This window comes from Thamnophis sirtalis, unplaced genomic scaffold, assembly GCF_051295495.1.
Source record: "Thamnophis sirtalis isolate CommonGarterSnake01/CBP01778 unplaced genomic scaffold, rThaSir2_p1.2 scaffold_12, whole genome shotgun sequence".
Lineage (NCBI taxonomy): Eukaryota > Metazoa > Chordata > Lepidosauria > Squamata > Natricidae > Thamnophis > Thamnophis sirtalis.
The window spans coordinates 57,968,055-57,995,718 of NW_028261392.1; the positions used below are offsets into that span (position 1 = coordinate 57,968,055).

At 40.6% G+C, this 27,664-nt stretch overlaps 1 protein-coding gene across 3 annotated transcripts in view; it reads right to left on the reverse strand.

The window, feature by feature from the left end:
• Positions 1-3,671: 3,671 nt before the first annotated feature.
• Positions 3,672-27,664, reverse strand: part of COP1 (COP1 E3 ubiquitin ligase) — a 104,351-nt gene continuing 80,358 nt past the window's right edge. For all 3 annotated transcript variants that reach the window (XM_087726785.1, XM_087726786.1, XM_087726784.1), the window contains exons 19-20: positions 12,215-12,259; positions 3,672-4,778 (exon numbers count right to left, since the gene is read on the reverse strand). In XM_087726785.1, coding sequence (XP_087582911.1) covers positions 4,761-4,778; positions 12,215-12,259 — 63 coding nt within the window. In that variant the 3' untranslated portion in view covers positions 3,672-4,760. The remainder of the gene's footprint in view (positions 4,779-12,214; positions 12,260-27,664) is intronic.

A 27,664-nucleotide genomic window follows, 5' to 3' on the forward strand; every position in this document is an offset into this window, starting at 1 on the left:
GACTTCCAGTTTCTCCATAGGTCCGTTTTTTGCTCTCTGGAGCCTTCAGGAGGCTTCCCTGAAGGCTCTGGAGGGCAAAAAATGGTCCTATGAGCAAAACGGAAGTTTGGGAACAGACTTCCAGTTTGCTTGTAGGACCGTTTTTCGCCCTCCAGAGGTTTCAAGGAAGCCTCCTAAGGATGAAAAACAGCCTCAAAATTTGGCCGAACTCAGCTGGCCAGCGCACGCATCCGAGCTGGCCAGCTGACTGGGAAACGCCTCTCGTGCCCTTAAAAATGGCTCCGCGTGCCACCTGTGGCACACGTGCCATAGGTTCGCTCGCCATCACGGCCCCAGGAGTTAAGGTGGTGTTTCTTCCCAGTATTTTGTTTCTCAGCCTTAAAGTATGCTTGAGTACACATTGTTGAAACTGTCTGTGCACGGTTTTCCAAGGTCACCTCTGGGCTCAATACAGAATCTGAGTTGGTTGAACATGCTGCAGTGAAATGCTTGCAGGGTTCTTGAGTGTAGCAGAGAAAAGGGAGAAGGGAATGAGATGGATCCTTCTAACTGTGCTATGAGATGCATGGGAAATTCTAGTAGCCACTCAGAAGGTCGGCAGCAGGCTCCATTGTGAGAAGATGCTCAGAAGAGATGGGAGACAATGGAATAATGCATTATTGTCCTGGCCGTTTTGTTAAATTAAAAATAAGCAAATAAAGAGATAATGTGTCTAACCCTGGAAAGGTGATGTCATAGTTTTTTGGATGCTGGTTCAGAGGTGTAGGGGGAGTTGTTACCAGAACCATCCGATGGAGAGGACACAGTCCTCTCTGAATGAATGAAGAGTCCAGGGGCTGAGGACGAGGTAATTCCAGGAACATCTGGCAGAAGCGGGGGTGACTGGATGAGAGCTACCTGCAGGAGTGGAGCAGCTGCAGAGGGCCAGGAGAAATGACAGGCTCCAAACTACCTCTGGTGAGGAACAGCATAGTGGAGGAAAGCACAGAGGTGGTCCGTGACCCGACAAATGCACGCCAACAGCGCAGACAAAACCGCGGCGATAAAACTGCGGTTGACAGGGTGCCCACAAGAGCAGCGACAGAAGCGCGATTATGGTTAAGGTAAGGGTTAGGGTTAGGTTCAGGGTTAGGTTTAGGTTTGGGGTTACCTTTAGGGTTAGGTTTAGAGCACGCTTCTGCGCTCATTCCTCGGCGCGATTTTAAACTCACGGGTTTTTTTCCCACGGTTTTGTCGGCGTGCTTTTGTCCAGCGTGCATTTGTCAGTGAACCAAGGTGGTCAGCAAGGCTTCTTGCAAGGAAGATGTCTTCCTTGCAAGAAGAAAGAGCCAAGGTGGCGCAGAAGTAGCACTGCAGGCTACTTCAGCTGACTGCAGTTCTGCAGTTCGGCTGTTCAAATCTCACCGGCTCAGGGTTGACTCAGCCTTCCATCCTTCCGAGGTGGGTAAAATGAGGACCCGGATTGTTGTTGGGGGCAATAAGCTGACTCTGTAAAACCGCTTAGAGAGGGCTGAAAGCCCTATGAAGCGGTATATAAGTCTAACTGCTATTGCTATATAAGTCTAACTGCTATTATAGCTAAGGATTGAAAAGAATCAATCTATTTTCAGGTTCCACCTCTAAAAAGAGCTGAAAGCACTGGCAATCAATTAGCTCCAAGGGCTATGAATATTATGAGAACAATGCTTGAAAAAATATTTATTTGGTAATTTGTTCATCAACATCAACTGTATTGACTTTGATTTTAATTTTGCAGTAAAAGATAGCTGTACTCAATATCTTTGCATATTTGTACAGTAGTTTGCATGTTGCCATTGAAAAACAGAACAAATTTAGAATCAATGTTCATAGAACTAATACATGGAGAAAGTTAACAGATGTTACTCAGGCAATGATGGAACAAAAGAATCTACTGAAAAAAAACCTTAAAATTCGGCAGCTGGAATATACATTGAAGATTTTACCTAAAAGAAAATGAGTTAAGTGACTGTAAATACAGAACTAGCTACTTCTAATTTCTTTTATCACTTTGTTCAGGGAGTTCTAAATTTCTAATTAAAGTTAGGCAATTTGTTCCTTAGCAGAGAAATGAAATATTTGAAAATATAGCCACTTTCCATTTAATTTGAGGATCTGCCTCAGAACTCTGTAACTGTCTCATTCCTTATTCCTTTGTCTGTTTTGTTAGAAGAACTGTCTGCTAAGCCCTTCAAGGAGAAAGTGAATCATAGCTTAGAGGTATCTATAAAGATTTCTGGGACATTGTGTGGCCATATTTAATTTTATTCATCCATGCTTTCACTCGTTCGATTTATGTGATCACTCATCTCAAATGCACGGAATTAAAAATAAACAAAGCATGTAACATAAAATAACGATGCATAGCAAACATGCACAATCAATGCAGCCAAAGAAACAGGCTCACCCACATTACCAAGGCCCGAGAGAAAATGAACACCTACAGTATAAAGCTCTTCATGGCACAGGGGTATTTGTGGATCCACCTGTTCAAATTTCCTTTGATCATCCCATGAAATCCAGCAGGGTTAGCCATGATTTGGGTCTTTTCTATAAAAGAATGTCATCCACTGGAACCTAGGAAGTACGCCTCGCACATGGAGTATCATTCCAAGGTTTGATTGTTCTCAATCCTGCTGGCCTTTTGAAGACATTGGTGGAGAACGTAAGATAAATCCATCAATCATGTTTTTTTGAAATGGATAATGTAGTATCTGGCCTTGATTATTCTGTTATTTTGTTACTCACTCTCTCTCTCTTTGGTTCTGGGTATTTGTTCTATTTTGCTTTTCGTTCTTGTTTTTCTGCTTCTGTCCAATTGTAAGCTGCTTAGAGTTGCTTTTGTGAATTGAGTGTCCATTTAAATCAAATAATACAAGTACTCCTCAACTTATGACCACAATTGAGTCCAAAAATGACACTGCGAAGAAAGATGATAGTTGAGTAAGTGTTGCCTCATTTTATGACATTTAACAATGCTGAAGTTGTTAAATTTGTAACATGGCTGTTAAGTGAATCTGGCTTCCCCATTGACTTATCAGGTCACAAAAGGTGATCACATGATCTTGGGATACTGCAATAAATATAATATTTTTCAATATGAAGGATTCTTATCCCAAAATCTTATTTCAAATCTATCTGGACCCTTATTCCATTTGTAATTTTCCATCTATTGCTGTTTATATTTTAAAAAAATAAGTCCATAAACGTCTATTTAAAACTTATGTCATTAAGGAAAACATCCAGTGTTTTCAGACTAGTCAACCCAAGATTGAAAAGCAGTCAACAAGCAATTGCTGAAAGTTAGAAATAAAGTTAAACTAAGAAATACCCAAACTTAGTTCTTAAAGGTGCTGGCTGTGGTTTGAGCAAGATGACTATTGCCTCATGCTTCCAAAACTATAGGAGCACTTGTGGGTCATCTCAAGTCCTTTTTTTTTTTAATCCAGAGAGGAATAACAAAGAGCCACTGAACTTGAGGGGTCTTCCTTCCACCAGTTGTAGGCTCTGTCTTCAGTTCATATTTCTTCCCTTAATGTAGGGATTTTTTTCCCATGTCACAGTAAAGGAAATAGTACTGCCATCACAACTAAGAAGCCCACCTCCTTCCCCCCCAAACAAGTCTTACTTTGGGATGACAAACTAACAATGTGAAATATTTGGAATCAGTTTATTTCCCATTCACTTGTACAATTAAGAATATGCATGTTTATTCAAAAAATAAGGCTACCAAAGCCTGTCCCAAAATATATTACAACATTCAAAATGCTTGGCTTTTACAAATGACACAAATAGTGAGATGATTGGAATGAACAAATTGGGGACAGTAATGTGTGGATAGGCACTGTTGCCTTTCATGAAGCAATTTCAATAGCCACTCAAATCAGAAGAGACAGAAAGTCATTAGTTACTGACAATTTAGTGGCTTGTATAGGGATAACTATGTTGTGTCACATCTGCTCTCGTTCAACACATGTCTACATCACAGATGAGATCCTTATATAGCTGGCAGGCATGAGAGCTGGTGAAGGAGCAGATGGGCTTCGAAATAAAATGCTTAGATGCCCTCCCTCAAACTGGAGAGCCTGCACTAGTTAGTTGTACAAAGAGCTTCGATAGTTGAACAGTAAAAAAAAATGGCCTGAACGTATCATTTGAAAAATAAAATAAAAAATACTAAATGAAGTTTCACTTGAGGGTCTCAAGTCAGATGCATGCTCACTCACAATGTTCCAGTCAGGATTCGACAGTTTACCAGACTTTTTGGACTAAACAGAAAAAAAGACCAGTAGGAATAATCCAGATCATGGTTCAAAGCATAGTTCTCACAGAAATCATTCAACAAGGCAAAATCTGTTACCATGCCTATCAACAAAGGGACATCCCGTTTCTATGTCTAGTTCAATGAATATTCATCATTCCTTTTCTGCATCAGCATCTGCTTTTATTTAAAGGAATCCATTCATTCTCTCACCCCCATCATAAAAATCAGATAAGCAATAGAATCAGCAGTAGCGAGTCTGTGCAGTTAACGTTGATGGTTCTGAATTCTGAATCCACTGGTACTCCTCAGAGTCCCAACTTGCCCTAAGGGTATCCATAAAAGAAAAAAAACTCCCACCCCCAAAATGTGACCACTCTGAGAAGGAAGAGCAAATTATCTTCATTTTGTGCCCCATTGAGAATCTCAGATGAAAGCGGTATCAAGTATTCCACTCCTTGAGAGAGAGAGAGAAAACCTTTCATACCAGTTCCAGTACCTGGTGGGAAAAAAGAGGGAAGAAATTAGCCCCAGAAACACAAATAATCCCCCCTCTTAACCAAGGTTAAATGTGCTACAGGCAGCTGGAGTTTTTCTTTACATGCCTGAAAATATAATGCAGGATGGATAGTTATATTTTATCAAAGGAACATATGTGAAGTTCGTGAGCAGAACATGATCTCCCTTGTGCATTGTAACTGTTGCTTAATTGCTCTTCCCTCTTGTTCAGTTACCAAGTATCACAAACAAAGTGGCAGAGCAGCACTGTAATAATAAAACAACTTATAATACTACACTTAGCTTTATGTGGGAACTGAAAAAAAAAGCAAAATGGCTGTAAAGCAGACGTAAAGTGAGACAACAAAACCACGCTTGACTAAAGCGCGCCCGATTAAACTGCGTCGCTGCATCGCTGACATCATCAACAGGGCGACAACAGCAAACGCAGAGAAAGAAGGGCGCTTTAAATAGCGCTTTGAAAGCAAGCCGATTCAAGTTAAGGTAAGGGTTAGGTTTAGGGTTAGGTTAAGGGTCAGGGTTAGGTTTAGGGTTTAGGATTAGGTTTAGGATTAGGTTTAGGGGGGTTAGGTTTAGGTTTAGGGGTTAATTTTAGGTTTAGCATTTACAGCGTGCTTCTGTCTCTGCGCTGTTGATGACGTCAGCTACGCGGTTTTGTCGAGCGCGCTTTAGTCGAGCGTGGTTTTGTGGTGGAACCAAGTGAGATTTGGACATTAAGTATGAAGCCTACTGGGTCAGGCTGGACAGCCTCTTAGAGCCCCTTGACTTCTATATTAAAGCCACATAAGCAGAGTTGCAACTTGCAAAAGAACAGGAAGCCAGTGCCTAACCACAAGATGTCCCTAGGTCAAAATCTATGTCAAAAATCCAAGGTTCAATTAATGTTCGCTTATGACACGTACTCCATAAACAAAAGGAGAAGATCCCATCTCCTTATAAGGCTTTCTCTTCAAGGTAACCACTAAGAAATGTGTTAAGTATTTCCGTGTTGCAATGCTTTTGAGAATGTATAAGAATGTGTGCTTCGATAATGAAGGTTGTTCAGAACTTGCAATGCTAAGCCATGGGCTAGCTTTCTGAACCTGGCTGCCAAATAAACTTTTCCTGTATCTCGAGAAGTCTAAAGCCTGTCATTTTCTGCAACAGCTGACTTTATTTTAAAAGCAAAAGGTGCCTTTTTCACCACCATAGGCTCCGGTTCAATGGACTAGGTAGGACTCTGATATGAACCAGTGTCAAATAACTCTTGTATCAAAATGGCAGAGAAATCATTTCACAGTTGATTCTTCTTCTACTTGTAACTTCAGGCTTAACAGGGTAATTTTAATGTCAAAAGTTTTAAGTTAATAGCCATCATTCCAGCATTGCTATGGAAAGCAACTCAGAATAGATCACCTCTGAACATGAAATCCCCCAAAAGCAAGGGATGAGGACGTTAAAGCAGCTTCAATTTGGAAACCAGGCTGATTTGCAGCAAGTCAGGAGAAATAGCAGATGATCAGAAGGTTCATTCAGTTTCAAACTAGCTCCATAATTTATCCCAGCTAATATAAAATAGTTCCCAGTTTTTTTTCTCAACTCAAGACTTACCGTACTTTTAGGAGTATAAGACACACCCCTTTCTCCCCAAAAAGAGGATGAAAATCTGGGTAAATCTTATACACCGAATACAGCATTTTTGGCCTCCCTAAACCCAGCCCTGTGCATCCCGTTTTTTGCAAAAATGGACATGCAGAGGGTTTGGGGGGGTCTGCAAAGTGCTCCTGGGGGCTGAGGAGGGCAAAAATGAGTGAAAAACGGGCCCGTTTTTTGCAAAACCTTCCTTGTTTTCCCCAACAGGCCACTGCTATGGAGAGTTTGAAAACAGCACTGTCCTTGACTTACAACCATTTGTTTAGTGACCATTTCAAATTACAATGGCACTGGAAAAAGTTACATATGACCATCTTCCACAGTCCACTGCAGCATTCCCATGGTCACATAGCCAAAATTAAGACGCCCGGCAACTGGCCCATATTTATGATGGTTAGCGTGTCATGGGGTCATGTGATAAACTTTTGCAACTTTCTGACAAGCAAAGCCAATGGGGAAGCCAGATTCACTTAACAACTGTGTTACCAACTTAACAACTACAGCGATTCATTTAATAACTGTGATAATAAAGTTCATAAAATGAGGCAAAACTCACTTAACAACTATCTGACTTCGATACTGAAATTGTGGCTCAATTGTGGTTGTAAGTCAAGGACTACCTATAACAGTGATGGCAAACCTTTTTTGAAAGAGTGGGAAACAGAAGGGAGAAGAAAGATGGGAAGAGAGGGATAGGAGAGGGTAAGGGGGGAAGATGAGGAGGATAAGAAGGTGTGGAATGTAGAGAGAGAAGAAGGAGAAAGGAAGGGGAAGTAGGGTAGGAAAGGATGATGGAGGGAAGAAAGGAGGTAGGAGAGAGGTAGAAGAAAGAGGTGTATGGAGAGCAGAAGAGCTAATAATGGGTCTTTATCTTTTTGGGTGTTGATGACAAGAGGAATTGATGTAATTGTCACTTAATACAATAGGATACTGGCTATGTAATAGTATACATGTGATTGTATGTATGTTATGAAAATGGAAAATAAAAATGTATTTTAAAAAAAACAGTGATGGCAAACCTTTTTTGCCTCGCATGCCAAAAGCGGGGAGAGCACAGGGGGTCATGCGTGGGTGAACAAATTATTTTTGTTCATCTTTTGTGGGATATTATAATTAAAAAATATTTGTGATTTCCATTCAAATTTTATTTGTAGAATTATCTGATTATTTTGATGTATTTCTTTCTAGCACTACTGAGGGTTGGTTTTTTTACAAGACCACCATATTCCTTATTGATTCTCACATTTCCAACATTTATTGTTATATGATTTGTCTATTACTAATTACTTACTTGTCTAATTACTTATGGAGTTATAAACCTTCAGGTCCCTGGTGTTCTCTGAACTACTAATTACTTTTTAAAAAGTTTGCTTCCACTTTAACAAAAAATTTAATTTGTTTCTTTTCCATGTGTAATTCAGTAACAATTTATATACAGTATATAGTCTAACAGGTGACCTTTGGATATTTTGTATAAATGTTTCAATTCTATCATTTTTCTCAAGGTCCTTCCTTCTTTCTTAAGATCTCTTTTTATTCTTCCAGCGATTTGTAAATACACCAACCATGCTGGATTTCTACTTTAATTGAGCAGTTCTTGCTGTGTCTTCCGTTAACTTTCTGAGTCTGACCACAGAGCTTCTGACAATAACAATTGAACTGAATAATGTAGTGGAAAAAGAAAAAAAAATGATTACATTGAGAGGGGCTTGGCAATTTAAATGACTGATGGAGCTGACCAGCTGGGTGCACTTTGAAATTATTTCCTTCACAGGAAGTGAAGTCGGTTGTACAAATTGGAGGATTATATCCACAATAGGATATTCACTATTTTGTGTGTGTATATATTGTACCTTTAAACTAGTAGTGTATTGTTTTGGGTTGTTAAGAGGCTGTCAAAACCCCTACAATGTTTGCATGATTTAGGAATTCCACCAATTCATGTAGAAATGTAGAAATGATGGAACAGATCTCCTTAGAGAGATTTAAAAGTTTTGAATAGCTATTTAATTGCTAATTACTTTAGTTTAATTTTTAACACTTAATTTGGAAATGACAACTGTGACTTTCTTTGTATTGTAAATCATCGTGATATTTTGAGAGTTGATGTTATGAAAATTGATGAATAAATTAGTAAAACAAAGTAATTTCAATGTCCAAAGTGCTGCTATTGAGGTGTACATCAGAAAGGTTTAAAGAGAGGAGATAACAAATTTAATTTTCACTCATTTAATGACCAAAGGGAGATGTCTAAACATTCCCAATCCTTTTTCATGAAGGCCAGAAATTTTGAGCTATTTATGAGTGCTACCTGGAGAGACAATAAAGAACATCTCATATGAAGTTTATGAATCTTTTTGAATTTTCAATATTTCTGCATTAAGTATGATCTAAGATGTGATGTGTTCTCAGAACTAGATAAACAAACCAAGCCAATTATACAAATGTGTGAAAAAGGTTACACTTATTCATTGGGTTCCACCACAAAACCGCGATGACCTTATCCGCGCCGACATAAGTGCGGAGGCAAATCCGCGGCGTCCGAAGCGCTAAGAAAAAAACGACCCTACCACCGCGACAACAGCGCGGTGACAGAAGGGCATTCTACATGCTTCGTTCTTTGCCTCCAAAGGTAGCCCTCCTCCTCCAACTGACAGCGGCAGCGGGCACGGGGCAAAGTGGGCTGCCCAGCAGCAGCAGCCCGCGGGAAGGGTCCAGCTCAGCCGCGGGGGGCAGCAGGAAGCGGAGGAGGACACGGCAGCGGCGGCGGCTGAGGCTCTCCCGGGCCGGCGAAGCGGGCTTGCCCGGTGGCAGCGGCCGCCCATCCAAGGAGATGTTGTTGAGGAAGAAGAGGGCGGCCTGCCTCTGCCGGGCAAGCCCACTTCGCCGGCCCCGGGAGAGCCTCAGCTGGTGCCGCTGCTGCGTCCTCCTCCGCCGCCAGCGTCGGCGGCCCTGCTCGGGCCCCCCGCGGGCTTCCTGCTGCCCCCCGCGGCTGAGCTGGACCCTTCCCGCGGGCTGCTGCTGCTGGGCAGCCCGCTTTGCCCCGTGCCTGCAGCCGCTGTCAGCTGGAGGAGGAGGGCTACCTTTGGAGGCAAAGAACGAAGTATGTAGAACGCCCTTCTGTCGCCGCGCTGTTGTCCCCGCGGTGATGACGCGCGATGATGACGTCGCGACTTTAGTGACGCGATTTAATCTCCGCTATTTTGCGTAGCGCGGTTTTGTCGTGCCACGATTCATTGATTTATTAAGGCAAATCATCCAAAGCTATATATAAGAGCCGAGGTGGCGCAGTGGTTAAATGCAGCACTGCAGGCTACTGCTAGATCAGCAGTTCAGCGCTTCAAATCTCACCGGCTCAGGGTTGACTCAGCCTTCCATCCTTCCGAGGTGGGTAAAATGAGGACCCAGATTGTTGGGGGCAATATGCTGACTCTCTGTAAACCGCTTAGAGAGGGCTGAAAGCCCTATGAAGCGGTATATAAGTCTACTGCTATTGCTATTGCTATTTGTGTGCAACAAATATGCTGCGAAACAGTGGTGGCTGTTAGGGATGTAACCCTAGTCTTGGCTTGGCAATGTATATGTATAAGCGTAAGCCATGATTGTAACAAATGTATCTGCTACTTTAAATGCTAGAGAGATGTAATTGGATGCTATTGCTTTAAGCAATATACCTCCCAGCGATCTCACAGGGTGGGCCTTCTCCGGGTACCGTCAACTAGACAATGTTGTTTGGCGGCTCCTCGGGGGAGAGCCTTCTCTGTAGCTGCTCCGGCCCTGTGGAACGATCTACCCCCGGAGATCCGGACCCTCCCCACCCTCGCGGCCTTCGAAAAGTCTATTAAGACCTGGCTTTTCCGGCAGGCCTGGGGCTGTTGACCTCTTGAATGAGGTCCAGCCCCACTACGGTTGAGTGTGTTGTTTTTTAACCTGCTTTGTTCTCTTTATTTTTTTAACTTTTTTAGTACTTTTTAAATTGTCTTTTATGTAAGCTGCCCAGAGTCCTTCGGGACTGGGCGGCATATAAGTTTATCAAAATTGAAATTCAAATTCAAGCAGCCATAAAAGGAGGAAGGAACTATTACGCTCCTGATTGTTCCTGACTGTTACTGTATGAGCTTAGTATTTGGAGAGAAGACTGTGTATTGGATGGTGGCTAGTCTGTATAGTAGTTACCTGTCTACATGGTGAATTATGAGTTGAGCAACTGTAACTTCAACGTATTGTAAATAGACTGTGTATATACTTCAAGGCTGCTTATAGTCTGTTTGGAGACTATTTATCCTATTTTTGTTACGCAAGTAAAGCTATTATTTGTTTTACCTTCGGTTGCTGTGAGTGACTATTCAGCGGCTTATTCATTACTAATGTCTGCTGCAGAACTCCAGTCTCCTAACGGGGATACACTTAACAGTGGCTGTACCATTGTTTGGGCCTGTTTTGCTGTCAATGGACCAAGACAGTTTTCTATCATCTGACTTTTGAATTATACCAGTATTTTTACAGGAAAACATCAGGCTACCTGTCCATGAGCAAAAGCTCAAGAGAATATGGGTCACGCAGCAAGACAACCACCTCCAAACCACGAGTCATATAATCAAAGAATAGCTAAAGCAGAGGAAAGTTAATGTTTTGGAGCCATCAAGTTATAGTCCTGACTTTAATCCTATAGAAATGTTGTGGAAGGAGCTGAAATGGGCAGTTCATGCAAGGGAGTACAGCAACATCCCTGAGTTAAAGGTGTTTTGTAAGGAGGAATGGGCTAACGTTCCTCCAAGTCATGTGTAGGATTGATCAACAGTTTTCAGGAATGCTTAGTTGCAGTTATTGCGGCCCAAGAGTTCACCAGTTACTGAAAGCAAAAGGTTCATAAACTTTTGCCATACACAAATATGTAGCTATGTAATAAATAAATGAACAAGTAGAATGTTTTTGACTCCTTTGTTTTAATTGATCTACTTAATTGATCTACTTTTGGAACTTGTGTGTAGAACAGATAATATTTTAGGTTATACTTATAGTGAAATATTGAACATTTAAAAAGGTTCATAAACTTATTTAAAAAGGTTCATAAACTTAAGCATCACTTTATTCTTTTGACTACGGAGTGTACAATATTTTTGTTCTCTGTACATGTCTTGAAAACCAGTGCCTGCTAAATACATTACATTCTACATTTTTTTCCTAACTGGACAGCACCAATTTGCAGCTGACATTACTCCCATCTCCTCAATAGATGCAAATCGTGACCTGTCAAAACTGCGGAGGACAAAATCGCGATTGACGAAAGCGCGCATGTGACGTCATCACAGCACAACGAAAAAAATTAAAAATTGAAATAAAATTAAAATTAAAGCAAGCCGATTCACATAAAGGTAAGGGTTAGGTTTAGGGTTAGGGTTAGGTTAAGGGTTAGGGTTAGGGTTAGGTTTAGAGCGTTAGGGTTACGTTTAGCGTTAGGTTAAGGGTTAGCGTTAGGTTTAGCGTTACGTTAACGGTTAGATTTAGGGTTAGATTTAGGGTTAGGTTTGGGGGGGTTAGGGTAAGGTTTTCGCTTTATTTTTACATTTTTCGATCACAGCGTAATGTTTTCGTCGCGCTGTGATGACGTCAAATGCGCGCTTTCATCGAGCGCGATTTTGTCCTCCGCGGTTTTGTGGTGGAACCGATGCAAATAAGTAATTTTAATTTATAAACAGCTGTACAAAAATGGAACTCTTGAAAATGTCTCTTCTAAGTTTCCGTAACCTTGTTGCTATCCCCGGACAACATTTTAAAGCTTACCTTAATTGTACCCTGACTGTTAGCAGCAATCAATACATTGGACTCCTGCAAAAGAAGAAAAAACGATTAAGTATTATGCTGCAGGCAGTAAACCAAGTAAATTGGGTGCTGTTTGCCTTAACAATCAGATATGTTTGTTTCCAGCATTCAAGAGACGTGTAGAATTTGACATAACTTTTGAGAAGGTGTGCCTGTATAGTTTGGGAACACCACCAGTTGGTGTCATGATATTTCAAGCCATCTGGCATACATGAAATCATTGTGAGATCTGTGAACATGGGGAATAAGTGAGAAATTCAAATTCAAAAGTGCTTCAACTGAACTCCTTCACTGACCACTGGAACAAACTAAGTAGGCAAACTTTTATTATGTAACAGAATGGAGAATGATTGAATTTAACCATACTTTTGTAATCTATGTACTAATAAAACTCTTGCGTCTGTAACCTTTAATTGGTGCGTCATAGGATACAACCTTGTCAACAAAAGTACTTCAAACAAGCAAACCTACAGAATACTTGCATCCAACAGCCCAGAGACACTTCGGGTGAGATGGGCAGTGTAAAAATTTGATTAACTGATTGATTGATTGATCGATCAATCCTCCTTTGGGAAAACTGTGATGTTTCTGTGCTGCCAGCCTATTGAAAATCTTCATTTTCACCATTCTGTGACAGTTTTGCTGGGTGGGAGAAGCACTCATGCAATCCCTCACTCTCTGCTTCTCCCACCCAGCATGTTGGGAAGGAAAACAGACAAGACTCCCTTGCACCCTTCCTGTCCCACATCATCCTGCCTCACTCTCTCCCTCTGCATCTTCTTCAACTGGTGTGGCACCTCGTGCACATCCCTACACACTTATCCATGTGCATCTTCTCTGACCCACGTAGCACCTAATAGCATCTATATTTTTCCCAACCAATGCCACCCCCCGCCAACATGTGCTACCTCTCATACATTTATGCCTCACATGCCTGCTAGCCTTAAACCTGCAACTTCTTGATAGCAGAAAGTTGGAGTTGCTTCCATTCCATGCCCACTTTTTTTTTTTGCCTGACTGTGGTCATTTTATTTCTCTGTTCAGGTGAAGAAATATCTCTCAAATGATGACTCAATGGATCCTGGATTGTCCAATATGCTAACTGATCCTTTATTATTGTCAGTGTCTTTATGTTCAGCATAGCAATTCAACTTGCCATGTTGAAGCTCTCCAAAGGTTAAAAAAAAAACCGTTTATAGTACACCCAAAATCTCTACCATTGGAAGGCAAAAATATTTGGATGGAAAAGCATAAATTACACCAGATATAAAACAATTAAGAAGCAATACAAGTATTCAGGTATTTAAAGCAAATCCTTTGGTTTAACATTAAGAAGGGGTACCCTAAACAAGGAAATTGCAAGTTAAAGTAATAATCCTAATACCTATAACAGTGCATGTTAAGGGCGCTGTTTTCTGGTTACATTAATATCTATAATTATGATTTTTATTTATTTTATTTCTATATGTATGTATTATGTTTGTATTTGGTTTTAATTGATTTTATGATTGTTTGCCACCCAGTTATTTGTTTGAGATGGGCAGTTGTAGAAATTGAATGATGAATGATCAAGGTCTATCTAGTAAATCAAAGACAAAGGTTAAATCAACTGTAGGAAGTTATCATCTAGCCCTCTCTCAGAAAAATGAAATATCATAGGAAATATTGAAAAGGCATAATATTTCTCTGGATGTGAAAAAGAAGAAACATGTTTTAAAAGACAGAATAGCTGCCTGCAGCTTCCCGCCCCTCTCCCTTTGTCAATGAGCTATTAAAGCCTGAGCTAGTCCACTTTACATAATAAAGAGTTCTCCCCTTCAGCTCCAGAGTTATGGGATTAAGACATGATAATATTGGCCCTCTACCCAACTCGCCACATGGCATCTGAGAACTCAACCAAACCTGGATTCAAAACGCATCCTAGAGAGTTGTCCCTGCATAGGCCCATGGGAGTGTGACAACCAATCAGAATACAAGCTCAAGATCAAAGGCCAGAGAGGGCATAAAACCAGGGACTCGGCTTCTCTTCCCTCCCCTCCCCTTCTCTTCTCCACCAACATTGAAGCATGTGATCACCTTTTCTGTTCAGGACTCAAGCTATGTGGTCCTGTCCACCATTAAAACCATCTTTCCAAGCAGCCTCCATGTCTCCAGTGTCTTTTTCCCCACTTGGAGCCGAACCCAGAAGGACATTTCTTCCAACACAACCAATGTTACATATAGTTGTATTCTGAATACATTGATGTACAGTTAAATTAAGACCTTCAAAGTGACAAAGTGATTTATGTGCTCTGGCTTTTATGAAATTCTACTTGCTCCAGATGTATACATCTTGTTGCTTCCTCCTAATCCTCCAGTTTATTCAGAAGGGACTCACCAGTGAAGATTCTGCTTATATACTTTTGGGGATATCATATATTCTCCAGGGACTTTTCAAGGGCCAATGCTATCATCTACATTCTAGTTTGAGACAGGTGACCGCTAATGTATTGAGTTCTATGTGAGCTGTTGGTGGTAAAGTGCTATATAATACATAGGCAGGCTATTAGTCACCAATTTCTGGAATTTTTCTTGTGTGTTTGTGAGAATTATACTGAGGCTGAAATCCACTTTACTGAGTCCCCCTCGGGGAAAAGGGCGGCATACAAATGAAAATGAAATGAAAAATGAAATAAATGAATGAGTTACACAGGAAATGTTTGGATTTTAATAATTATTTATATTGGAATTAAAATTGGACTAATAGCTGAATTAGAGAATTACATTTATCCTTCCTAACTCTACTTTGAATCTTCCTTGAAGCTTGTCACTGAAATCTATAGACATGATCAAGCCATTTCTTTTTTATATTGATCTTTTTGGGATATCATACAACGGTCACCTGAGTGTAATGCACATGATTGATTATGCTGAAAATTAGATATGTTTCAGTTAAGTTGCAATATGAGGTCTCTTTGACTCAGCATCTGCTAGCTATTTAATACAGCAATAATTTTCTCACTGAAGTTAGAACTTCATCTAAATTGATCTTTAAATTGAGTAATACCATCTAGATTACATCATCTCACAGGAAGAGGACACCTGTATAACAAGAGTCAGAAAGAGGGGTAGATGTTATCAATGTCAAAAGAACTAACCTGAGAAAGACATGTAGGTTTGATCAGAAATAATGATTACTGCCGCTTTAGAAATGTATAGTGCCAGTTTGAGTGAACCAGATCAGTATCATGCAGATTATACAGACCAAATCTAAAGGACAAATTCAATAAGGGAAATCCATGATTGTGTTTAATACTTTCTTCATGGAGGACCAAGGGAAATGCCATTTGGCCTTTCTTCTTGGCTAGCCTGTGTTGTTCCGATGTAACGTTCCAATGTTAACATCTTTATCAATTCTGCCAGGCAATAAAATGTCTGTGTTTGGTAGTGATTGTTCAATATACTCAAAAAGTATTTGCAGAGAGGACCAAAACTTAAACCACAGATTTAGATTCCCGCTAGCAAGGAAATAAACATTAGTGCAAAGAATTGACCCAAAAGATTTGCTATCTACTTAGATTAGCTGGGTTTGACCATAATAAGACCAGACTTCTCTGAAATAAAAATTGATATCCTATCACGTATTTCATTCAAACCCAATTTCACTACTGGAAAGTAACATGAGGAGAAACTTGACAAGTAAAGACAAGAAATAGTCTGGCGCTAGGTCCTATGCAATATATATAAATATATATATATATATAAATATAAATAAATATATATATATCTGTTCTGTCCCCCCTTCTCTGCTCGTTAAACAGACGACAGACAAACAACTTAAAAGGAACTTTCTTTATCAGTTCTCAGCTCAGACTGGCTGTGAGCCCAAAAATAACATAAATAAAGTCTCTAACGAGATAACAGAATACAAAACAAATCTCTCTTACGAAAATGCACTTCTCCAAGTGTATCCTTGAATCAGGGTTACAGAAAACCAAGCACTTTTCCAAGTGTATCTTACATAAACCACGACTGATGATCAATCAATGTTGAACGAACCAAGGAACGTTGACTCCTGCAACTAGGGAGTGGCACCATCCGTCCTTTTATCCCCAGAATATCCCCTAACGGGCCCCAGCTGCATAATTAATCTTGCATCCTGAAAAGACTCACAGAAGATGTCTGCTGAGTCACAACATATATCTATTTTTTTCCAAGCAGTATTCATCGTAGATTTGTGAATTCCTTTTTCCCCCTCATCCTGTGAATGACTGATATTGAGCAAGGGCAGATCACATACACATCAGAGGTGGGCAAGGCTTTTCAGCCTGAAAACCAAGAAGGCATTCCTAGAGACTCATCAAGGAATATGATAACTTTCAGGGTCCCTCCCCAATTGTTGGGAGATGTGCTAAAAGTGAAAAATGGGCACATTAACAAACCTTTTTTGTATATTTTTATTCCCCTTGCCCCTACAAAAGTCTCAAACTCATAGTATCATGTTTGTAGGGTTTCTTGCAAAATTTCAGCAACACTCTCTTAGAATGCTCTAAAGATGACAAAGTGGAGGCTAAGGGGAGTTGGAACACTTTAAAGTATAATGTATTATAATATTAAGTCCAAGAAGCGCAATTAACAGTGGCTAAAAATAAAATTAATTGGCAAATGAAAGCTATTAATCTCCTCTTTACAATATGTCAGAGAACGGAGGCAGAAGCATAAAGGAGGCCAAATCAATGCTTGGCTTAAGACTGAACAAGAACACTGTTCAGATGATCAAAACATATATAGTAGCTTTGCCAAATGAATTTTATTTTATGCGCTCAATTTATTTAGCTGTCAGTCGCACATGTGTGACTCTGGCAGCCCACCGTTAAAAGTAGCAAGAATCAAAACACATAATAAAAAAGTTACAAATAAAAAGTTATAAATAACCTTAATCAAAGTCCAACAAAAAATTAAAGTCATATACATTTTGTAAATAACATTAAAAACAAGTTAAAACAAACATAAAACAGAATGTGTGAGAGTACCAAGCAGCAGATTACGAACATCTCATATATCTCTATGGGATCCCCAAATTTGATGGCAAAATCATGTCCCCAGGATTTTCTAAAAGGCCAGTTGGGACAGGGACAATCTGACCTCAGGAAGATGACCCAGAAGGCAAGTTCCTTGGCAGAAAAAGGCTATCATCCTGGATCCCAAAACCTCTTATTAGATGCGCCCCTCTGTTGGATTTGATGGAATGGGCGGATGTAATCAAGAAGTGTTAGACTCTGGGCCCATGCCATTATTAAATTAGTACAGCATGGGAAAATGCAATCATAGCAGACTGGAAGCCTTAAAATACTTTGAAAGTCATGAGGTCAAATAGTATAAAGAGGGAGAAATATGTTTAGAACCATATTATTTAATTTATAAAAATGTTTAAAAACTATATCCATTAGTTACAATACTATTGTAAAAATGCAATCAATTAAGAAAAGTGAGCCATTTATGGAATTTCATGTTTGTTTTAGATACTATCAAGAGATAGAACTCTAGTTATCTGGCTATATGTATCAAAAAAATAAATTAAGGTTCTAAGAATTAGAAGTTAGCTTTAGCAGGGTACAATACTTGATTGTTTCTTGATACTAGTAATGCAACTTACTTTCCGTACCATAAATGTTAACTTTTCTGTATTAAATTACAATCTCTTTAAAAAGTGATATGATTAAACTTTAAAATTAAGAATCACTTGAAGTAACTAAGCAACTAAAAACTTTTTAATTGCTTGACAAGCCTGAAGATAGTACACCATATAGATTTTATGCTATTATTATTTGACTGATTGTCTTCCTTTCTTTATAATATTTTGTTCAATTTTCTTTTAATTCACCCTGTTGTCCACACCATGATTAATATCCTACTTCTCTAAGACTGAGAATAGTCACCCAGGAAAAATTATCCATTTTCAGATTTTTAAAAAGTTCTTATATTTGCAACTACTTAAAGTGAAATTGAGCCTCAGGTTTTTTCACATTATTGCATTGATCTTCCACAAAAAAACTTACACAACACAGTACAAAAATCCTCTAAATTATCTTTATAAATTCTTAGTATTTCAATTTTCACATTCATTTCCCTGTGCTGCAAGCTGCAAGTGGAAATCCAGCCAAAACCGCTTCTCAAGAGAGAATGAAGTTTTAGCACAACAGGACTCCGATCCATCATATATTTTAACCTTGAAACTTGTTGACAAGCAATAAATTGTCAAAGGTTGCAAAACAGAACCAACCAACAAGAACACCAATATATTCCACGTAATTGGACTTGTTTTTGCTTTTGGAAATCTATTTAATGACATTCACTGAATAAAAGTTCTTTATACAATAAATAATAGTCAGATAGTTATTACTGTGAAACAAGGCCTTATATTCCTAATGAAGTTGACAATATCATAATACAACTATTAAACAGAGCATTATTACTGAAGGACATAAATAAATGATTTTTTGTGAAGTAGTTTAGAAACATTTCCTAATTTTAATATGAATTCTGTGGGTCGCATTATATTGCTAAAAAATCAATATAAAAATTATTTTTCTGTATCATGGGATTACCATATAAAGAATATGAGATGTCATTTTTAAATAAAATGTGTGAGGTTTTAGATGGTTAGATATAATCTGATCAAATACCTTTAGGGTCTGAGGAATGTATTTTTGATTCAAGAAGTAACAGTTCATTATACAAAAGGTTATCATTACCAAACTCAATCATTGTATTCAGTTTTGCAAACATAAAGTTGGAGTCCATCTCCAGTACATTTCTAGTCAGTTGTATATTTTAATAACTAATTTTAATTAAAAGATGCTTTATTATAGAACAAACTTAAATATGAAATATAAATTGAAGAAAGAAAAGCAGAAATGTGGGAAAAAGATTCATGGGAAATATTAAAATCAACACTTTGCCTGGAGCCCTGACATGGGCACATCATGCTGAAAGTGGTTAATGGACTGAGATAAGGCTCCACCTCCACTCCATATGCATCTTGCTCCCTTCCTTGGTAGCTTTGTTAATTTAAAACAAAATTTAATGTTAATATTTATTATTTTAATATTCATGTGTAATCTTACTTATTTGGTTGCAAGTTGCCTCTTGGCAAGATGGGCAGTATATAAATTGAATGAATGAATGAATGAATGAATGAATGAATGAATGAATGAATGAATGAATGAAGGAAGGAAGGAAGGAAGGAAGGAAGGAAGGAAGGAAGGAAGGAAAAGTAGACGTCCTCTAAGAAAAATATTAAAAGACAGATTTATCTCCCAACTCAATGAAAGGAGTGTAGATCTGGAAGCTGCTTGGGACAAGTAAAAATGATAATGTTACAGAATACCAGAGTAGGACGTGGAGTTATAACAACAAGATATATTTAAAAACATACACTATATTGCCAAAAGCATTCGCTCACAACTGATTCTGATCATGTGTATGGGTGAGTGAATACTTTTGGCAATATAGTGTATTTGGGGCAGTGAAGACATGAGAAAAGCTGTGGGTGAGAAAACAAAATAAGAAAATGTGGCAAAATTGAAAATGAAAGAACACTGAATACCATTCCAGGAGGCTAGGGAAGGTATAGAGGATTGCAATGATGCAGGGATTTCCTTGATCTATAAAAGAAACTGGGATGCTTGGTGTGGAGAGAAAAATGACTTGGGAAAACATAACTATATTCATGTTAAGAGAAGCCACAAGGAAGATAGCCAAGAACTATTTTCAGAATAGAATAGAAACTAGAACCAGCTATAAGAGGTAGAAGTTGCAACTACCTCGCTTTCATTTAAAAGGAAAAATTAAAGTATTCTGTTGAGAAGGTCTGTACAACCCTAGAACAACCTACCTATAGAGGTTCTATCTCTAAAAGATTTTAAGAAAAGGGTTGAAATCCACTTCTGCAGAATCATTTAGTTAGTTTCCTGCACACTGCCTACTGAGGCTAGACTTCCGGAGGCCAAACCCCCACCGTAGGGAGGAGGAACCGACCAGGTGGTTCCGCCCCAAGCGACTGATGGACCCTGTTAGGTTCCAGACGGAGCTTGGGGTTATTCCAGATACTCTCGCCCACAGTTCGGTGGAGACCCTTGTCGCTGCCTGGCACTTGGCAGCTTCGGGGTCCCTAAACCGGATTGCGCCACTACGGCCCCTCCGGGTCAGCGACCCCCAGAGGCCTCCTTGGTTCACCGAGGAGCTCCGGGAGATAAAGCGCCGGAGGAGACGCCTAGAGCACTTGTGGAGATCAGACAGGTCCGAATTGAACCGGGCACTTGTAACAGCATGCACCAAGGAGTATACTCGAGCTTTAAGATCGGCAAAAAGAACACACATTGCCTCCTTGGTAGCGTCCGCCGAGTCCCGCCCAGCCGCCCTGTTTAGGATAACCCGCTCCCTCCTAAATAGGAGGGAGACGGGGGACCCCTTACAGGGTAAGGCTGAGGAGTATGTTCAGTTCTTGGCGGACAAAGTTGCCCGGTTTCGAGCGGACCTGGACTCCACTCTTGCAGAGCCAGCTGAGACACAGGGGAAAGACTTGGCAAACCATCTCTGGGTTGAGTTTCAGGAAGTTGCCTCTGGGGATGTGGACAAGGCTATGCGAGCTGTGAGTACCTCCACTTGTGTACTGGACCCGTGTCCCTCCTGGCTGGTTGCCAACAGCAGTGAGGTGACACGAGGCTGGATCCAAGCGGTTGTTGTTGCATCTCTTCGGGAGGGGCACTTCCCCACCGAGCTTAAGGCAGCGGTGGTGAGACCCCTTCTGAAGAAACCGTCTTTGGATCCAGCTGTTCTTAATAACTACCGTCCAGTCTCCAACCTTCCCTTTGTGGGGAAGGTTGTTGAGAAAGTGGTTGCCCTCCAGCTTCAGCGTACCTTGGAGGAAGCAAACTATCTTGACCCCTTCCAGTCCGGCTTCAGACCAGGTTACAGCACAGAAACCGCTTTGGTCGCATTGACCGATGATCTCTGGAGAGCTAGGGATGGAGGCTTTGCGTCCATCCTAGTTCTCCTTGACCTCTCAGCGGCTTTCGATACCATCGACCATGGTATCCTTCTGCGACGACTGCGGGAGGTGGGAGTGGGCGGCACTGTTTTGCAGTGGTTCTCCTCCTACCTCTCGGACAGGTCGCAGTCGGTGTTGGTGGGTGGGCAGAGATCGTCCCCGAGGCCCCTAACATATGGGGTGCCACAGGGGTCGGTCTTGTCCCCCCTCCTATTTAACATATACATGAAACCGCTGGGCGAGATCATTCGGAGGCACGGGATAAAGTATCACCAATATGCGGACGATACACAATTGTATCTGTCCGCCCCGTGCCAACTCAATGAAGCGGTGGACGTGATGAACCAGGGTCTGGAAGCTGTTAAAGACTGAATGAGAGCAAACAAACTGGTGCTCAACCCAGACAAGACCGAGTGGCTGTTGTGTTTTCCTCCCAATAATTTGACCACCGTACCATCAATCAGGCTGGGGGGACAAAACTTATACCCCTCAGATAGGGTCCGCAACTTGGGAGTCCTCCTGGATCCACAGCTGAGTTTTGATCACCATCTATCAGCTGTGACCAGGGGGGCATTTGCCCAGGTTCGCCTGGTGCGCCAGTTGCGGCCCTACCTGAATCGGGAGGCTCTCACGACAGTCACTCGAGCCCTTGTGATCTCTAAGCTGGAATACTGCAATGTGCTCTACATGGGGCTGCCCTTGAAGAGCACCCGGAGACTTCAGCTAGTACAGAACGCGGCCGCGCGAGTGATTGTGGGCGCACCTCGGTTCGCCCACATAACACCTATCCTCCGCGAGCTGCGCTGGCTGCCTGTAGATCTCCGGGTGCAATTCAAGGTCTTACTTACCACCCATAAAGCGCTCCATGGTAGTGGATCTGACTATCTGAGAGACCGCCTCCTGCCAATAACCTCCCTGCGTCCCATCAGATCGCATAGAGCGGGCCTCCTCCGTATTCCATCTGCCAGTCAGTGCCGACTGGCGACCACCCGGAGGAGAGCCTTCTCAGTTGCTGCTCCGACGCTATGGAACAATCTCCCTGTGGAGATTCCTACCCTGACCACAGTCCAGGCCTTCCGCACAGCCCTCAAGATCTGGCTAGCCCGTCAGGCCTGGGGATAAATTTTCTTGCCCCTCCCAAATGCTGAGTGAATGTTGTGTTTTAGTACCTTTTAGTTATCTCACATTTTTTTCCTGTATTTTGTCTTTCACTCCCCTTCCCTTACTATTGTAAGCCGCCCTGAGTCCCCTCAGGGAAAAGGGCGGCCTATAAATGCTAAATAAAATAAAATAAAAAAATCAAAAACACTGGAGAGTTGGACTAGATGGTTTTTATGGACTCTTCTATCTCTATAATTCTATGATTTTATAATCTGTATTGCAAGTAAAAGACTCTATTCAAATAATGTATTCAAAGATCGCAAAGAATGATTAAGAGTAAAAAGACATAAAATGGAGTGTTTTTGATAGAAATGAATAAAAAGGGAAAAGAAAAACAGAAAAGAAAGAAAAAGGATACAAAGTAGCAGCTTCGGATCTTCCTTACAACAGTTATAGGTACAATCATACATTTAGCCCTCACACTATGATTACAGCAGAACTTTCTTCTGTACTGTCTCATCATCAAAACCACAAATTTATATGTTCATTTTTCTGTTTTATTAATGTTCATAGGGAATTCCAGTCAGCAATATATGTAGAAATCAAATTAAAATAGCAATACCAATAGCAATAGCAGTTAGACTTATATACCGCTTCATAGGGCTTTCAGCCCTCTCTAAGCGGTTTACAGAGTCAGCATATCGCCCCCCACAGTCTGGGTCCTCATTTCACCCACCTCGGAAGGATGGAAGGCTGAGTCAACCTTGAGCCGGTGAGATTTGAACCGCCGAACTGCAGATAGCAGTCAGCTGAAGTGGCCTGCAGTACTGCACTCTAACCACTGCGCCACCTCGGCTCTATGAAAGCATTCTAGTACACATTTCTATGGTCTGAAAATGCATATTTTGTGACTGGCCATGGTCAACAATGAATGCTCATAATTCCAAATGCAACCAAAGATATACTCCAACTAAGCCTTTGGAGTTAATTAATTGGAGCCAATATAAAAAACTATTATTTTAATTGAAATTGCACTCCCTTCCTGAAGTACATTAAGGCCCAATTACTTAACAGTTTACAGTATCCTTGGGAGAGGAAATGGCACACATTTCCCAACCTTAATTTTCCCTCCCAGTATGCAGTGAACCACTAAAGTACCACTCTACCTACTTCTAAGCTTAATGCACAGGACAAATTATAAGCAAGCAAGCACAAAATCTGAAATTGTGGAAATGATTTATGCCCACACTGCACTAAAGTTGAGCTCTGGCAATCTGACTTGCATTTTCTTTTAATTAAGTTTCCCCACACTTCCCTACCTAATACAGTAGCAAATACTTGCATGATTTTTGCACCTGTACATATTATACCAAAAAACTGGGCCCTTTTGTTAGTTTATAACAATGAAGTCCAAGAAAGTTACAAACCTAGCCGAGATGGCTAAAATATCGGCATATCTTAAAGACCATTCAAATGAGAGATATAAACGAGACTGGAAAAAATGGATTGACTATACACAAAACAAATACGGGACTAAGAAATTCCAGATAGCCTATGCTTAAGATTAGGAATAATCTAAACTGCTCAAAGTTAGTGCAACAGGAAGGAGCTGAGTTCAACGCAGAGATGTTATTGACTTCCTTTTTTTTATTTCCTTTGTCTTAATATATTTTAGACTGTGTTTGTTAAAAATCTATACCGTGTACGGGCTCTGGGAAGTCGGGGGGGGGAGGGAGGTGGGGTCTTAGGGGGGAGGGGGGATATATAGTATGTGTTAGATTTCAAAGTAACGCGATTGCACTTGTATACTGTTGCTCTTTAATTCCAGTGTAAAAATAGGACAAGCTGAATATATGAATAGATAGTAGAAATACACCGAAGGGAGGAGTAGAGGGATAGAAGAAAGAGGGGTAGAGAGGGTGGGAGAGAGGATTGGAGGGAGGGTGAGAAGGAAGGGAGGGAGTGTATCAGGAGAGAGAAACAATGAAGTCCAGAGGTAAGTCATCAGATAACATTTATTATATTTTTAAACAAATAGTTTTACTGAATCAAAATGTCTATCTGCAAGAGAGGGTCCATAATTCACCATTTTAACCCTGCTTCCCTCCATTTTTCCACCCTATGCAAATCAATACCAGGTATTAACATACTTACAATTTTAATTAAGAAAAGAGTGCTGCAGTTATCAAAAGATGAGTGACACTGACTTAACACTATGTGGCATACCCAAGTTGTAATAGATAACTTGCATTTTTTTTTCTGGAATACAAGAGTAATAACAATAGCTTCATTCATGACTTTTCATAGTAGGCACAGCAAACCAAAATCCCTCATATTGTTCTTAGTAAATCCAACTTAGATGGAGTTATAAAACCTTCATATTCTACCAGTGGCACTTTTTGATGAATATCCATGGTTCTTTTGCAAGATTTGCTGTCTTTATAATTCTTGACTTTGGGATGAAAGATAGAAATAGAGACTCGGTGTGCTGATCTCTAAAGGCCAATATTGGTTAACTACCTCTGACTACCTAGTTTTAGATCCACCGATGAAATGCAATATAATAATTTCAAGTATTATTTTTACTGGGTGAATATTTAATTAGATGTGCACATATAACTGATTTATTGACATGATGGGATGGAAATTTAATAATCTACATTATTAATGTCAAGGTTAAGTCCATCTAAAGCTTGCACCAAGATCTTCATTATAGGATGGAAGTGTAATTAACAAAGCTAAGAAGGAATTAGAGGAGACAGGAAAGGGCAAACTGTGAAACCCTCTGATTGCTGTTTTCCAGAGAGATATGACACTATTTCAATTATTCTGACTGGGATTAATTCAAGAACATAAGGTTGAAATGTCCCATTTCCTCTACAATTGCTAGAACCTTTAAAATAAAAATGTCATCTATGTTAACATAATCGTGAAATCAAATAATTAAATATCAATCAACCAGCCAAAATCTGGAGATCTCTTTATGGAAGGATTAAAATTGGTTTATGCCAACTATAAAGTTTAAAAGCTTTTCTTTTTTCTTTTTTGCTCTACATAACGGCTTGTCATGAGGAAAATGATATTTCCTTCACTACTTGGTATTTTCTGCAGTTATTAAGATTGTTGGAGGAGAAGGCACAAAAACAGCCAGGGTAGTGATTGAAGCCTGGGAAACGGGCCCCTTGTCAGTCAACAGCAGTGCTAATCTACCAGTTTATCAAGTACTTAGATAAGAGAGGGCTATGCAGCACATGTAAAAGACAGCCAACAACTTAACAGCCAACCATCAACACCCCAATCAACATCTAAAAAACCCACATACAATAGGCACCACATAAATACCACGCACAGAACAGCACATACTCTGCTAGAGAGAAGTTCCCTGAAGATGGGCTCCAGCACGAATCTGAAAACTCAGAAAACTAAACCTCTGGTTCTGGTGACTGACCCAGATTGGATCCTGCAATCAAAGACTTTTTTTTATTATAATCCCTTTATTTCTAATTCCAGATTGTACCATATCTTAAACTAATGCATACAAGCAGATAGTAGGAAAGTTAACTAAGGAAGTGGGTTTAATTAAGGTTAGCTCAAGCAGATTTCTCTAAAGAATAGACAAATGCATGTAAAAAAACATGTTTTCAAGGTTTGTATAAAGTTGGGATGAAATTTTAGGTTCCCTGACCCAAACCTTTCCCAGTGCTCTTGACTTAAGAGAAATTTAAGAACAGTTCTCGACCTGCACCAATTCATTTATACCATATGTATTTATTCAAGTATTTTGGGGGGAACTGCTAGAAACAATGGCAAGAAAAGCAATTCTTTTGGATAGATTTATTTGTAAATCTTACTGCAACTCAGTTTTCTTTCCCATCTAAGGCAATGCTCGTGAACTTTTAACTGATCAGAAATGGCCAATTATCTAAAATTTTGGCTAAATTGATTTCTAAAACAGAGAAATGATTTTTCATATTTAGCAATAGCAGTTAGACTTATATACCGCTTCATAGGGCTTTCAGCCCTCTCTAAGCGGTTTACAGAGTCAGCATATTGCCCCCAACAACAATCCGGGTCCTCATTTTACCCACCTTGGAAGGATGGAAGGCTGAGTCAACCTTGAGCCGGTGAGATTAGAACCGCTGAACTGCAGATAAGTGTCAGCTGAAGTGGCCTGCAGTACTGCACCCTAACCACTGTGCCACCTCGGCTCCTTGTCTTCCCGGGCCCTGAAGCCATTTCCCACACTTTTTAAATCATGTCCTTTTGGCAGCTGAGAGTGCTATGCTTAGTGTGTGTATATCCTGGCTTTATTTATACAAACAAGGTGGCAAGCATATCCACTACATCTTCCTCTTCTATTTTTCCCACAATTTTTCCCACAATGACCCTGTGAGGTGGGTTGGGCTGAGAATGTATGTCTGGACTAAGGTCATCCAGATGGTTTCCGTGGTTAAGACGGAACTAGAACTCATGGTCTCCCAGTTTCTGGCTTTGTACCTTAATCACTATATGTGTTTATTCAGGAAAAGACACGTTGGTCCTACCTGAACATTGTTTCTCAGGATATTTTAGGAAGGTTGAGGAATGGAATGGGTATTATCATGCCTTGATTGGTCCAGAGACTGAGTCATAATCGTTAAGCCACACCTCTGACTCTCTTTCTCCTTGGCCCAGTTTCAACGAGGTCGCAGCTGCATGAAGTTTCTGGAAAGGAATAGACAACCTGGCCATCCCCCGCTAGGTGAAGTGAACTACGGACACGTGATTGGGAGGGGCCTGAACTCTCCTGCAGTATCCTGAGAAACAAAGTTCAGGTAGGACCAACGTGTCTTCTCTAGGGATACTGCATGAGGGTTCAGGAATGGGACGTACCAAAGCTATCATCCTAAGGGAGGGGAACTGCCTGGCCCGGAGTTCTTGATGGATGAACAACCTGCTGGGGCACCCTTCGGTTGAAGAATGCTTCTGCAGATGCGAACACGTCCAGTCAGTAATACTTAATAAACAGTGAAGGTGAAGCCCAGGTGGCTGCCCTACAGATATCCTCTATGGGAGCGCTGGTACTTCAGGCCGCTGAGGTGGCCGCGCTCCTAGTGGAGTGGGCCATGATACCAGCTGGCTCTAGCAAGCCACAGGCCTCATAGGCCCTCACAATTGCTGCCCTTAACCATTTCCCAATAGTGGCAGGGGAAACCTTCGCCCCCAGGGTAGATTACTGGAAGGAGACAAAAAGGGCCTCCGTCTTCCTAATGGAAGCGGTATGTTTCAGTTAGATGTTA